The sequence below is a fragment of the Culex pipiens genome, chromosome 3 (assembly GCF_016801865.2).
Source record: "Culex pipiens pallens isolate TS chromosome 3, TS_CPP_V2, whole genome shotgun sequence".
NCBI lineage: Eukaryota > Metazoa > Arthropoda > Insecta > Diptera > Culicidae > Culex > Culex pipiens.
Window position 1 is genome coordinate 136,971,586 of NC_068939.1, and position 15,166 is coordinate 136,986,751.

Genomic DNA, 15,166 nt, shown 5'->3' on the forward strand with positions numbered 1-15,166 from the left:
GTTCGTTTGTTATAGTTTTGTTTTTATTGGCACGGAGTTATGCACTCACACTAATGCAAAGCAAGATCACGAGTACCTATGAAATACAGCCTTGCTGCAATGGTACAACTGTTCCTACAACAACGACAACGAAAGCTCCAACAACAACTACCACAACAAAAGCTCCAACTACTACCACGACAACAACGAAAGCTCCAACGACGACTACCACGACGAAAGCTCCAACAACCACTAAAACCACATCGAAAGCTCCAACTACTACCACAACAACAACTACCAAGCACCAACAACATCAACAACATCGACGAAAGCTCCAAGTACAACGAGCTTACAAGTAGCTTTTAGAACTTCTGCGCAAACTGTTGGAATTATATACCCGCCAAGGGTAGGAAATGTTCGAGTCTAAATCTTGTTATGCGTTTTGTTGTATTGTATTTCAAGATTGCGGTTTCTATTAACTTGAAAATATATTCCTTGATTTCACAATATTTAAACACCCAACCAGTCCACAGTGGTATAAAATTAAGGAAAAGACGATTACATCCACATCTCAGAACGCGGCTTGTTTCCCAAGTCCTCCCAAGACATTTCTGATGTAAAAAAGTCCTGGATATCGATTGGGAGTGGTTTCATCCTGGGTGGACCACGGGGAACCGAGATATAGCTGGATTTTTACCGGTACTTTTATTCCGACGATTTGAATAATCCCCTGTGGCCAAATATTAACGAAAAATGTCGCTCTTGACAAGATACGACATTTAAAAATCCCCCAAGATAAGACAGTACCGTATTGGCCTCAGGAACCATGTTCCAGGACCCCGGTGGAAGATTGACCAGGATGTCCAGTAATTTTGGCATGTTGTATTTCAAACGTTATGATTTCAACAGAGTAGCCTATTCCCAAGTAACATTTTTTTCCAGGAGTTCTACAAGAGCTCTTCAAGATAGCTACAGTATAGCAGTTTGGACCGCGGTAGGATAAAACTCTCTTCAAGTACTCTTCCAAACTCCTGAAGAAGTTTTAAAGAGAATTTTATCCTACCGCGGTCCAAACTGCTATCCTGTAGCTATCTTGAAGAGCTCTTGTAGAACTCCTGGAAAAAAAATGTTACTATACTTGTGTCCAATCAGTAAAAAAAAACAATTTTGACCTACTGTGACCGGTTCCAGGTGCCCCTGGGGAAGAAATTTGGCCACTTTGGTCCAGTAAAAAGGGCAAGATGCATGTCAAACTTCATGATTTTTCAAAACCAATGCATAAAAAGCGTTTTCAAAGTAAAAATAAATGATTTGATTTTTTTTATGATTTCAAAAAATAGTTTCCCAAATTCTTCAGACCACTCGCGTTCCGAGATGTGGACGTCATCGTCTTTTCCCAGTGGGGGATAACCCCACTGTGGCAGTCCTATAAGCTTCGATCGAGAGCTTGTGTCTAGTCGACCAAAATTTAGAATATTTCTCGTTCCTAAGTTTTTGTAATAATTTCTTAAAAATTCATAAAAATTATAATTTAGCTCATAAAAATTTATGAAAATTTGAAAATAAACAAAATGCAGCATCTTTTTTGGCATCAGATGCTTTCCCTCCGGGGCTAAGTATCGCCAGAGTGATAACAATCAATCGTTCTGCCGGACCAATGTTTTCCGCAGAAGTGAAGTATCTGCAGCAACGCTGGTTCACCCCAAGGAGGGGAGATTCCAACCCCATATCCGATGGCGGTGCCAAAGCACTCGGCACTTGCTTTATGACATTCCAGTTAGAGTTGATGGTTATGCAGTAAAAGATGAGTGCAGAGCGGAGGGATTATTACGGAATGCTAGGCGAGAGAGTGAGAGAAATGCAGTTCAATACGTTCGGGGTAACGATTGTTTCTGCGAGGTTCTTTTCTTTTTCAAGGTTTTTTTTTTGCTGAAAAGTCATGGATTAATATCTAATAAAATTTCTTACACAAAAAAAAATGATTTGATCTCAAATATAGAAGCAAATAAATGATATCTTCATTTTTATGGTGAAATAAATTCTATATTACTAATTTTATCGGTAAGTTGGTTTTCAGGTTCAAAAACCTAAAACAAAAAAAAAAATTCCGCTCTACAGCATTGCCTTGGTGTTCTCTATTGCGAGATTCCTACTCGAAACTAGGTGTCCGAAGGCTTGAAATGGCGAGACAATCCAAACCTTCTTTTACACCTAAGGTACCGTCCATCTTTGGATTCCAACTGACGACCTTTTGATTGTGGTTCTAACTGCCGACCCGCGACCCGGACTGGCCTAATGACCTAACCTCTTCGTTAGACCAAGACCAACATTTACTTCCTCATCCGACGGAAGGCGTGATCAGACAAATCTCGTCTCGAAAAATGGCAACGGGGCCGACTGGGATCGAACCCAGGTCAACTGGAGGAGAGGTAACCACGCTTACCAGTACACTACTGGACTCGTGTTGAAAAAAATCTTCTTTATGAAACTTGTTGCATAAACTTCTATCAGATCCACACAAGCTATTGAATCTTTTTTTAAACGGAGTGTAAGGAAATCACTAATCATTTACGAGGATAGAGTTGCTTTGCAGTACCCATCTGAAGTATACGTCTGCAGTGGAATAAAGGGCAAGTACTGTCCGGCTGATGCTGCTGCTGGGTACTGAGCGTAAAACAACAAGGGTTGAATCGTCGAAGAAAAAGTTATTATTAATAATCGTGAAACAGTTTGGCGCAGTGGAACCGTCTGTTTTTGTTGGCGATCGACGTACTCGTCGCTGAAAGAAAAAAAAACAGATTTTCATTTTGAATCTGCTTTGGATTCTTTGAATCTTTTTTCCCAGTTCTCCGGCAGGATCCAGTGTTTCACTATGCGACACTGTGGCGCATTGCCCGTGTCATGAATTTGGATTGGCATGAAAAATTGAAAAAAACGGCCCTCCCTCCGCTAACGGAATGGAATGCAAAACAAAAGCAGCTGCCGGTAGAAATGCAAACGGGTGTGGTAATCTGGTGGACTGAGTTTGAATCCCGCAATCGGGTGGTTCATCTGCATAGAAGAGGCGTCAATAGGGGGAAAATAAGGTATATCGTTGATTACGAGAAGATCTTAAACACTAGAGTAGTTGCAAAAAGGTAACAGTTGAACATTAACGGCGCCGGCCATGTCGGTTTGTAGATATCGGGAGCCTTAAATTAAAAGTTGGCATTTCGAGGGACGAAGATACTAATGCTGTAACATTCTTCATTCCTTCTGAAATGTCCGCAAGATTAACTTGTTTTGTAACATTATTTTAGTTCTCAACTTGTAATTTGCTGTTTAGTAAAAAGTGAATTAGAACACCCAAAGGAAAAATATATCTCAAAATCTGCAACAGTGGATTTGCTGCAGAAAATGTCACATTTTATAACATTTTTTGCAGCAATCCCGTAGATCATTTTTGCCCACGTGTAAATATTTCAGCGATAAGCAGTTCTCACCAACACATATAATGCTGGCCCGTCCCCGAGCAACACTCCAAAGAGAAGCATATGTTGGCGCTCTTTCTTTCCCATTTCATCAAGCGTCCATGGCGCGGTGGTAGCGTGTCGGATCATTAACCAAGAAGTTTGTGGTTCAATCCTCGTTCCGATAAGTTTTTTTTTTTGTAAAATACAACCAAAAAGCCGTCGGTAATGTCGATAATTGTCGGTAACGGGCAAAAATGTCATACCCATATATCGCAAAAAATGCATGAGGACAGTTTTCATGCAGATTCTGATATACTTTCATGCCGCCATGCATCACAATCATGCGACCGCCGTTTGGGTGAAATAATAAAGTTTTCAAATAATCAATGTGAGTAATATTTTATCTTGCAAAATTTTATCAATGCTGGTATTGGAAAATCTATCCAGTTTCACTTCTGATGCCCTGCACTTTCCAAACATTTCTCTTTCCCAAAATTCCCATCACCAAATCCATCTGCCATGCCAATCGAACAAATATCGCTCGTTACCGAATTTCAATTACTCACCCTGAAAGTGCGAGGACACATTTTCACGAATTTCATTTATCGCGTTCCGTTTGGTTCTTTCACCTCGTTAGCCACCAGCCCCCCTCCCCTCTTGGAGTGGATGACAACCGCATCCAAATCCGCCCTTCCTGTGCAGATATTTGGCGGCGTTTCCGCAGAGTTTGCCATTTTGGGGGCAGGAACAAGATGAAAACAAAACAACCAAAAGAACGAAGCTCTCTGCAAGTGCACACTCCGGAATGCCAACCAGCAGCAGCAGCAGCAGTGGCGGAAAGACATTTTCTGCGTTATTATTTGTTATTTGTTTGCAGATGCATTTGCTTGCCGACATTTTTCCCAGCGAAAGCATTTTCTTTTCTTTGCTCTTTTTAGTAGCTGTGCTACGGTGATGCATGCTTGGAACAAAGTTGAGAAAAAAATTGATGATTTCAAATATCATGGTGATGTTAACAAATTGTATTCGACAGACTTTTTGATGTAAAAACTCACAAAAATCTGGATTTTCCTAAAAATGATGCAGTTTTAATGGTTTGGTATTTTCGGAAGAGTTGTTTCGTGCATTCAGGGCCAAATTGAGTTAAGAACGCCATTTTGTGCAGCTAACAATGCCTCACCTTTTGACCTTCACAGATCCCCAAATTCGATTTCAATCCTGAGATATTCAACGAAATCCGAAAAAATTCCGTGCATTTTTGTTTAAATCTTGTCATGCTATCTTGTCACTCCCTGAAAATAGATGTAAATGCGACAACTGGCCAAACGGATTTCAGGTAAGAACGCGTTTGACACACGTACAAGTTAGACTACCGTAAACATTTGTAGTTATAACTCGGGACTCCAGCAACTAACGTCAACTAAACTTCAAGACAATGCACATAATGGTTAGCAAAAAAAAACGTGTTTGTTATTGTTTACATTGCTTTTACTTTTCCAGGAATATGTTTAGGTTTTTATTCTTTTGAAGAAGGTTGTTGAGCATGCCAATCTAAGCAAAGTTCTCAAAGACTCTAACATTTTATCTAGCATAGCAACCTCGCAAGAATAAGTTTTTTGAACTAATTAAGTCGAATGGCAAATATAAGTAGGCACAACCAACTGACCGTCGGGGTCGGTGTAGTGGTAAGCGTGATTGCCTCTTTTTTCGAGACGAGATTTGTCTGATCAAGCCTTTCGTCGGACGGGGAAGTAAATGTTAGAGTCGCAGGTCGGCCGTTGGGCTTACAATCCAAAGGTCGTCAGTTCGAATTTCGGGGTGGATGGGAGCTTAGATAAAAAAGAGGTTTGGATTTCCTCACCACTCAAGCCCTTCGGACACTAAGTTTCGAGAAGGGATCTCGCCATAGAGAACGCCAAGGCAACCGTGTGGAGCAGGGGTGCTCAATGTTTTTGAGTAATGGGCCAAATGTAAAGTTCACATAAGCTTGTGGGCCATATGTTAAAAATGTGTATTTAAAAAAAATAAGGTTATTTCAAACCTAAAAATTGAATAATATATCTATACGTTTAAGTTTATCAAAATTGTAGTTTTTTTTTAATTTTCCTCATTAAAATATTAGAGAATGTTCTAACAGTTTTTGTAAATATTTTATGGATATGTCATAAATCATTGGTTTTATAATAACTTATACTAAAACTGTGCACTAAACCTTTATTTTACAAATTATAAAATCACTAACAAGGGCCGTTTTAAATGATCATTCGAAATGGATCTGCGGGCCACAATACCTCGTTGGCCACATTTGGCCCACGGGCCATACTTTGATCACCCCTGGTTACGAGCGATCAATTTGGTTGATTTTGAACTAAAAAACAAATTAAGTATAACTTTGTTCAGTTTGAAACATTTAGAATATTTTTAAAAAAACTGACGTTGAGTTAGAAAAAAAAACATCAAAAGTATATTTTTATTTTTCTTTCTTTTTTCATGTACTTTACATATCCAAAAATTACAAATATTCAACCCCAGGATTTTGAAAAAAGATTTTTTGAAGAAAAAATATTGGATTCGATACATTGATGGAAAATAAAGCACCACACGTCTCCATCAAAATGTATAGGGAACTCATTTGGATGGAGAAGGAGAAACATGGTATTTTAAGTTCGATTAATATATCGAAACCCAATCGAAACCCGTTAATTTATAAAAACACATTTTTCAATTCGTTTTTATTTGTGAATAATCAATTAAGTCGAATGGCAAATATAAGTAGGCACAACCAACTGACCGTCGGGGTCGGTGTAGTGGTAAGCGTGATTGCCTCTTTTTTCGAGACGAGATTTGTCTGATCAAGCCTTTCGTCGGACGGGGAAGTAAATGTTGGAGTCGCAGGTCGGCCGTTGGGCTTACAATCCAAAGGTCGTCAGTTCGAATTTCGGGGAGGATGGGAGCTTAGATAAAAAAGAGGTTTGGATTTCCTCACCACTCAAGCCCTTCGGACACTAAGTTTCAAGAAGGGATCTCGCCATAGAGAACGCCAAGGCAACGGTGTGGAGCAGGGGTGCTCAATGTTTTTGAGTAATGGGCCAAATGTAAAGTTCACATAAGCTTGTGGGCCATATGTTAAAAATGTGTATTTAAAAAAATAAGGTTATTTCAAACCTAAAAATTGAAAAATACATCTATACGTTTAAGTTTATCAAAATTGTAGTTTTTTTTTAATTTTCCTCATTAAAATATTAGAGAATGTTCTAACAGTTTTTGTAAATATTTTATGGATATGTCATAAATCATTGGTTTTATAATAACTTATACTAAAACTGTGCACTAAACCTTTATTTTACAAATTATAAAATCACTAACAAGGGCCGTTTTAAATGATCATTCGAAATGGATCTGCGGGCCACAATACCTCGTTGGCCACATTTGGCCCACGGGCCATACTTTGATCACCCCTGGTTAAGAGCGATCAATTTGGTTGATTTTGAACTAAAAAACAAATTAAGTATAACTTTGTTCAGTTTGAAACATTTAGAATATTTTTAAAAAAACTGACGTTGAGTTAGAAAAAAAAACATCAAAAGTATATTTTTATTTTTCTTTCTTTTTTCATGTACTTTACATATCCAAAAATTACAAATATTCAACCCCAGGATTTTGAAAAAAGATTTTTTGAAGAAAAAATATTGGATTCGATACATTGATGGAAAATAAAGCACCACACGTCTCCATCAAAATGTATAGGGAACTCATTTGGATGGAGAAGGAGAAACATGGTATTTTAAGTTCGATTAATATATCGAAACCCAATCGAAACCCGTTAATTTATAAAAAAAACATTTTTCAATTCGTTTTTATTTGTGAATAATCAAGTTACAATTACTTTATCAATGTACATAACAGAGTTTTGGTGTTCCCTTCAGCTATGTGTTACATCGTGATCCGACCGAAAATATTATTATGTTTATTATTACACTTGATCATCAGCTCCCCAAGGACCAGGAATTGTTCCGCCTTGTTCCGGCAGCTCCGAGACCGCGTAAAATCGTATTTTAGAATTCTATCAATGAATAATCACCAGTTTTACTTGTTTTATGTAAAACATCCAGAAAAACATAAACACAAATATGAGTCATTCCAGGTCAACTGAGTACACTTTTGGACTCGACCTTCACCGATTTGGACCAAACTTGGAGGGAACGTTCATCTATCGATAGTTATCAGAAATCTCAAGTTTGTAGCTGTTTGGAGCATCCCTCTTTTCTGGCACCGCCCTCTTTTTTGACGATTTTCTTTTTTCTTTTCATCATAACTTTGAAACTATTTGAGCAAGTCCAAATCGGTGAAGGTCGATCCCAAAATTGTACTCAGTTGACCTGGAGTGACCTGTTAGCTGTGAGCTCTTTGTTTCCGATATCTTCAAATCAGCAAACAAAGATTTCATTATATTTGTAAATGTATTCAGTTTTTTTTTAATGTGTTAATATTACAAGCCCTGCTTATCACCTTTCATTGGAGTCGTGGTGAACTAAAATTGGTCCAGCCCTTCTAGAGGTATGATTTTTTTTTAATTTGATTTTCGTGAAAATCGCAAAAATAAAACATTTTTGAACTGTGACAACTTCCGTCTTAAAATTGAAAATTTGCCAATCTTTCAAAATAATCCTCAATGTTCGTACCGCCCACTCCTGTCCAAGAGAGGATACCAAGTTCTCGAGGAGGAGCTTCTCCAAACGGCCCATGTTAGTGCCACTTTTCAGCTCGTTGCGGGGCCAGCAGCTTCGGCGGCAATAATTCATTTCAAATGCAGTGATACTTTACAATTGGTTCCTCGTTCCTGCGAAGCACTCGGGCTGGCAGTAGTGCATTCTTTCATTTCTTTTTTTCTTGGTAATGTCTTACAGACAGTGCTGCGTGGTGCTCCTGCTGAAGGAAACCATCGTCGAGGCAGGTCCTTCCGCTGGTGGCAGATAAGGTCCAACGCCTTCGAAAAGCACTGCTTACAAGAATACGTAAAAGGTATTTTTAGATGAATTTTAAAATTCATGAGATTATAAAAATCTTTAAAAGTAAAATCCAATACAAGAATTAGCCCTCATTAAATTAAAATATTCAAAAATAGCCCCAAATGCCCCCCAAAATGTGTAACCGACAGTCAGAGGACCCACTGCATACAATGATGCGTCTAATTGCTTTTGCTTGCCACCCCCTGCGAGAGGGGAATTTCGCAAATATTGCGCGGTGAAAATTTCGCAGCTGCTGTAACTGAAAAGGCAATTATCGTGACTTTTGTCTTGCTGTGCTTTTTTCACTTTTTGCATCCTATTTTTCTGCTTCCAAAGGTTACGCTTTTTTTCAGGGTAAAGCTAATTTGTGGGCGTTAATTGGATCTGTTATTTGTACAAAGAGTTTTGTTTCTGTTTCAAATAGTTTTGAATGAAAACTGCATTTTTTGTGGTAGGGAGCATTGATGTTTATTGCGTTTTGTGCCGGTGAAGTGGTGATTTACAAATGTTTTTAGAAAAGTAGCACATTAACTTACTAACCATACACCCAACCGGCGGTCGCATGATTTTGATGCATGGCAGCATGAAAGTATATCAGAATCTGCATGAAAACTGTCCTCATGCATTTTTTGCGATATAGGGGTATGACATTTTTGCCCGTTACCGACAATTATCGACATTACCGACGGCAGATTGATTGTATTGCAGAAAAAAACCTTATCAGAACGAGAATTGAACCATCAACATCTAGGTTGCTGATCCGACACGCTACCACCGCGCCATGGACGCTTGATGAATGGTGAGTAGGGTGGTCCAAATCCGGACTTTTTTGGGGCTACCCCCTGAAATCGAAGATTGACCCATCACTAGGCTAAATTCCAAATTTGAGCTCATTCTGACCACTGGAACCCCTCCCTCCAATCGCTTAAAGTTTGTATGGGAAAAATCGTCAAAATGTATGGAGAAAAGCAACTGTTTTACTTTTTTACCTGTGGAAGGCGCCATAATTATCCGATTCTTTCCATTTCTCAAATGTAGAACCTTCATTAAATTTAGAACAACTTTCCCGAAGACAGCATATTTTTAGGATTTTTTCCCGCGAAGTTATTAGCGCCCAAAACTTACCCTTTTTGCGCGGCCAGCTGTAAGGGGCTACCTAACAACGATGTTTATTTCCAATTCGTACACGCACGTGCTCTCTCTCAGGTTCAAACTCTCTCACGAGCTTGCTTGCCTGCCTGCCTGCCCGTTTACCTACAAGCGCGCGCTGTTTCTCTGCTTGGACTTTTGTCGCCGTCGTCGTTTTCGTTTGCTATCTGCTGCGCTGCGTTCTTGACATCCAGAGTTTTTTTGAATAGGACCAATAAACTATTGTCTTTCATATGTTTCTAGGACCTTATCAAAAATAAAAACTCTGGACATGTTTTTTATAATGTTAAACTAAAATACCAGGTTTTTTTTTTGAGATTTAAAATTTAATGTAATATGTGATCAACAATAGATATCATATAATAAAAGCGTGTGAGAGAGAATACAAATTTGATGAATTAGTTCATCCATGAATCGTCATCTGTTCTGATTCAAACCTAACAAACGTTTTGGATTTTAATTTATCTGCTTTGGTTACATGAAATACCAAGCAGTATTTTTTAGATAAAAAGGAAGGAATTTTCTTTAGTTTTTTTTAATACTGAATCCAAATGAGTATCTTAAAAGAAGGCCGCAACTGCAAGATCTGAAGGTAGTTAACGATTGTGCAGAAAGAGATGTTTCCTGAATCGAAAAATTTACAGGTAAACTAACAAAAAATGATAAACAGTTGCAATATTTGTTGCAGGTGGTCTAGGATCACAGAAAGAAATTTCCAGAAAGAATAAAAAAATAATTTTAGAGAGTATGAATGAAAATTTGCAGCAATAATTGTAAAATTGCTTTGATTTGTTTTGATTTGTACTAAAGTATATTTTTGTTAAAGCAAACTACCTAATGGAACAACATTTGTATTACCTGAAGATTTTTTTAAATAATTGAATCATTATCATGTTTCTTTGGCATATACGAAAAACTGCGTGTAATGCTTGGAAAAACAAACATACCCTGTTCTCATGACATTTGCTGTACTTTTTTAATCGAGCCTAAGCTCTCTTTTCTTTTAACTATTTTTTTCAGCGCAGTTTATTTTTTATTTTTGACATAATTTTAGAATTTATATGCTAAATATATCTCAAAACAATCCTGCTATTTAGTTGAAAATTATAATAAACACGCCAGAAACGCAGCGCAGCGGATAGCAAACGAAAACGACGACGACGACAATAGTCCAGCAGAGAAACAGCGCGAGCGCGCGCTTGTAGGTAGCCAGCCAGGCAGGCAGGCGAGCAAGCTTGTGAGAGAGTTTGAACCTGAGAGAGAGCACGTGCGTGTACGAATTGGAAATAAACATCGTTGTTAGGTAGCCCCTTACAGCTGGCCGCGCAAAAAAGGTCAGTTTTGGGCGCTAATAACTTCGCGGGAAAACATCCTAAAAATATGGTGTCTTCGGGAAAGTTGCTCTAAATTTAATGAAGGTTCTACATTTGAGAAATGGAAAGAATCGGATAATTATGGCGCCTTCCACAGGTAAAAAAGTAAAACAGTTGCTTTTCTCCATACATTTTGACGATTTTTCCCATACAAACTTCAAGAGATTGGAGGAAGGGGCTCCCGTGGTAAGAATGAGCTCAAATTTGGAATTTAGCCTAGTGATGGGTCAATCTTTGATTTCAGGGGGTAGCCCCAAGGAGGTCCGGATTTGGACCACCCTAATGGTGAGGGACAGAGCGCGAACATAATGTTCTCTCTAGATTGTTGCTCGGGGACGCGCCAGCATTCTATGTGTTGGTGAGAACTGCAGATCGCTGACGTGTTTACACGCGGGCAAAAATGATCTATGGGCTTGCTGCAAAAATTGTAATAAAATATAACATTTTCTGCAGCAAATTCACTGTTGCAGATTTTGAGATATATTTTTCGTTTGGGTGTATAAATTCGACGTTAACTTTTCAAACAATGCAGCGTTCGCGTAGAATTCACAGAACTGCTCTCAACTGATAAACTTCAGGAGAAGCCACTAATAGTTCTACTTCCCAAGTAACAAGCAAAATGCTTCTGTTTCTTAACAGGTTTTATTATAGGTTTGAAAATTACTTCTCGATTTTATCATAACATTTAACAAAACTTGCTGGATTCACGATAGGAAAATTTATCAATACCTTTAAATAATTTCTAAAAGTTCTTAAAGAATATGGAACATTGTTTTATTGCACACTTCGTTGTTTTCCCAAATGTTATTCCAGAGAGGTTTTTTCAAGACTATTTAACATAATCAAAACTGTATTAAAACTAACTTCAAACTAATTCGCTTTATGAAAGCAAAATTCCAGATTGTTTTAAATTAATCTGTCAAATCACAAATCATCGTACAGTACGTCACCGGTGGTCCACACAGACTTACCGATTAACAAAATTTCATGTTTTTTCATGAAATATTATTAACAAATATCGTTTTTGAGCGTGCAAAATAAAAATAACCAAATTATATGCCTTCCCGTTTGTAATCATAGTAGCCATTGTTTTATGCTAAAAACGCAAATATACTAAGAACGAACTATGTTGTACAGGAATTACGAACTATGTTTGTACAGGAATTTGTTCAGGGGACATTAAACTATAACTTGAAGCCCAAGGTGACCAAATTTAAATGACTTTAGTATGATTGTTACGCGCATTTCTGAAAAATACTCGAAAAATGCACTTTTTTCATTCAAGCTCCGCGCACGAGTTGTAAACCATTTTTGGGATTTTTTTGTTGTACAAACGGTGGTCGCATGATTGTGATGCATGGCGGCATGAAAGTATATCAGAATCTGCATGAAAACTGTCCGCATGCATGTTTTGCGATATAGGGGTATGACATTTTTGCCCGTTACCGACAATTACCAACATTACCCCCGGCTTTTTGGTTGTATTTCACAAAAAACCCAGAACATATTCTTCTCTTTGGAGTGTTGCTCGGGGACGGGCCAGCATTATATGTGTTGGTGAGAACTGCAGATCGCTGAAATGTTTACACACGGGAAAAATGATCTACGGGCTTGCTGCAAAAAATGTTATAAAATTGACATTTTCTGCATTAAATCCACTGTTGCAGATTTTGAGATATATTCCTTCCTTTGAGATATATTTTTCCATTGTTCCTGACATCCTAATCTATCGTTGTAGAGGTGAGCACCAAAGATTTGACAACTTTTCATTTTTTTGGGACGCCCTAATGTGCACTTTCACTGAAAAAGAGCTTTCAAAATGAAGAAAGAAAGCCTTCACAATTTTAGAGCTAACAATACATATTTATATATTTTTTCTGAAATAAAAGATGTACTCATTCTCAGATGTAATATTACCATGATTTTGTTACTGTGTAAAATCAAACGAAAAATGAAACTTATGAGTGTTTGTAGTTAGGCTATTATTGGGCTATTATCTTTAGGGCATGTTATAATAAATAACAAATTGGGTAGGTCTGAAGGAGCAATATAAGTGCAAACACACTTTTATTACTTGCTTTTACTGCTCGGACAACCTGCGGGTCATGAGCTGTCTGTTCAAACACTTTTATTATCTGTATCGTTAGGGACCATCCATAAACCACGTGGACACTTCAGGGGGGGGGGGGGGTATGGTGGTTGTCCACGATCCATACAAAAAAATTTTTTTTTGTATGGACAATTGTCCACGAAGGGGGGGGGGGGGTAACAGATTCCCAAAAAAGTGTCCACCTGGTTTATGGATGGTCCCTTATGAAAATCATCATTAATCAATGATTGTTAATCAGAAACTCTAGGGCCTCTAGAAGGGTACATCCGGCATATGCTGATCCATTTTGGTGCAAAAATTCGTAAAATTGAACTAAGTACAGAGCATTTTAAGAAATGATCAATTTTTTTTGAAAATGATTGCCGGCAGTTCGTCACATTTTAGTTTGACTTTGTCAACCCGTCGGGATACAAACTAAACACCGGGGTTTGAGTGTTCCCCGAAATTATCCCAGGACTGAGAAAAAAATAAAATGATATCCGTTTTCGCCATATGGATTCCAAATATCGGTCACCGGAATAATGGGTTTAAGTTGAGGTCACCAGGCTGACCCACCAATGTGCTCACAAACACATTGACGGTGCCACCATGTTTGGGAAATCCCCAATAAAAAAAAGTCAGCCAATAAAATAAAAGTGGCAGAATTTTATTTTCACCTCAAATTCTCCCTCTCTCTTTCTGCCCTCCCCACTTACTGTTGATTTATAAACGCACACTTTAATTGGATGGTTTAAGTTGCAACCGGAGGGGCTTCACCGCAAAAGTTGGTCCCGACATGTTGAAAGGGGTTTTCTCGTATTTTTTTTTTGTGGTGTGGTTTTTCGGTGTAAAAAACTTTTTCTCCCGCCCTGTGAAACGATTTATGGCAGTGTGCGGTGCCATTTTGTATGAAAAAGGATAAGCTCACCAGCACCAGGCTCCGGGTCTGTCATGGTTTCGACTGTATTGTGTTGACTTGGTGACTTGGTAATTGAATTTAATCGGGGCTTCCGGAGCAGTGATTTTACTGACACAGATTTAAATCTGTGTGGAAATCAATGACAAAAAAGTGTACCACCTTTTCTCATCGCATTGCTAGTGCTGTCCGCTTTGTAAGCGGATGATCATGGGTTCGATTCCCATCTGCTCCAGCAGCATTTCATCGGATGGGGAAGTAAAAAGTCGGTTTCGGCCTTGGTTGTTGTTAGGCCGTTAAGCCATTCAAGGTGTAGGAGTCGTATCACCCGTATAAGTGAAATCAACACAAAAAACCAAGCCTGCTGTGGTGGAATCACTGGCGGTGGTTAGACTCGCAATCCAAAGATCGTCAGTTCGAACCCTGGGGTGGAAGGTTCCTTGGAGTAGAAAGAGATTAAGGTGCTCTCCTTATTTAAGATTTGGACTTCTAGGTTCGAGCGGAAACTTACAGAAAAGACCACAAAAGACCTGGGGGTCGTTGAAGAAGATGGTTTGATTTTAGAACATTAACCTTGAATTACAGATTACATAAAGTGTGTATAACTATATCAAGGAAAAAAAGATTTTTTAAGTTTTACATTATTACTAGATACTGAATTACCAAAACGAATAAGATTTTAATGGCTTACAGAAAACATTCTTCATAAAGAAGAGCAGGTAGAATCAGGTTGAAAGATTGCCTGGTCGTCGAGATATATCATTTTGAAGCTAGAATAAAGCTAAGAACAAGATTGTCCGTTCGACGCAGTGGTGAACGCAGAACGCTGTGCCAGTTCGATTTTTCCAACAACTGTCAGTCGAACAATCTACAGGAGTTGCTTTGTTCAATGTTCGATGACTGGCAGGCTATGATGACAGGCGCAAAATTTTGCGTTTGCGTCCAGGTCTGACGGACAATCTTGTTCTTACCTTAAGTAGCGCTCCGGTTTCTGTAAGTTTTCACGATTCCGTCTCCAACAAAAATTCCCATACTCTAAGTGTTATTATTTAAAATCACTTGCAATTTGAATACAGCTTGCTTGGACTTGTTACAAAAAATATAACAATTATTTTTTAAAGAGATGTTTTTAAATTTATACTTTCATATTAATGGTTGAATGGTTGAAATTGCAAGACACAACCCTATGCCTATGGTCG

The 15,166-nt window shown here is 38.3% G+C and overlaps 1 protein-coding gene across 1 annotated transcript in view; it reads left to right on the forward strand.

Moving 5' to 3' along the window:
- The window catches only part of LOC120428107 (uncharacterized), an 8,838-nt gene extending 8,603 nt beyond the window's left edge, over positions 1-235 (forward strand). Inside the window, exon 3 of the mRNA XM_052709976.1 lies at positions 90-235. Coding sequence (XP_052565936.1) covers positions 90-235 — 146 coding nt within the window. The remainder of the gene's footprint in view (positions 1-89) is intronic.
- Positions 236-15,166: the final 14,931 nt, after the last annotated feature.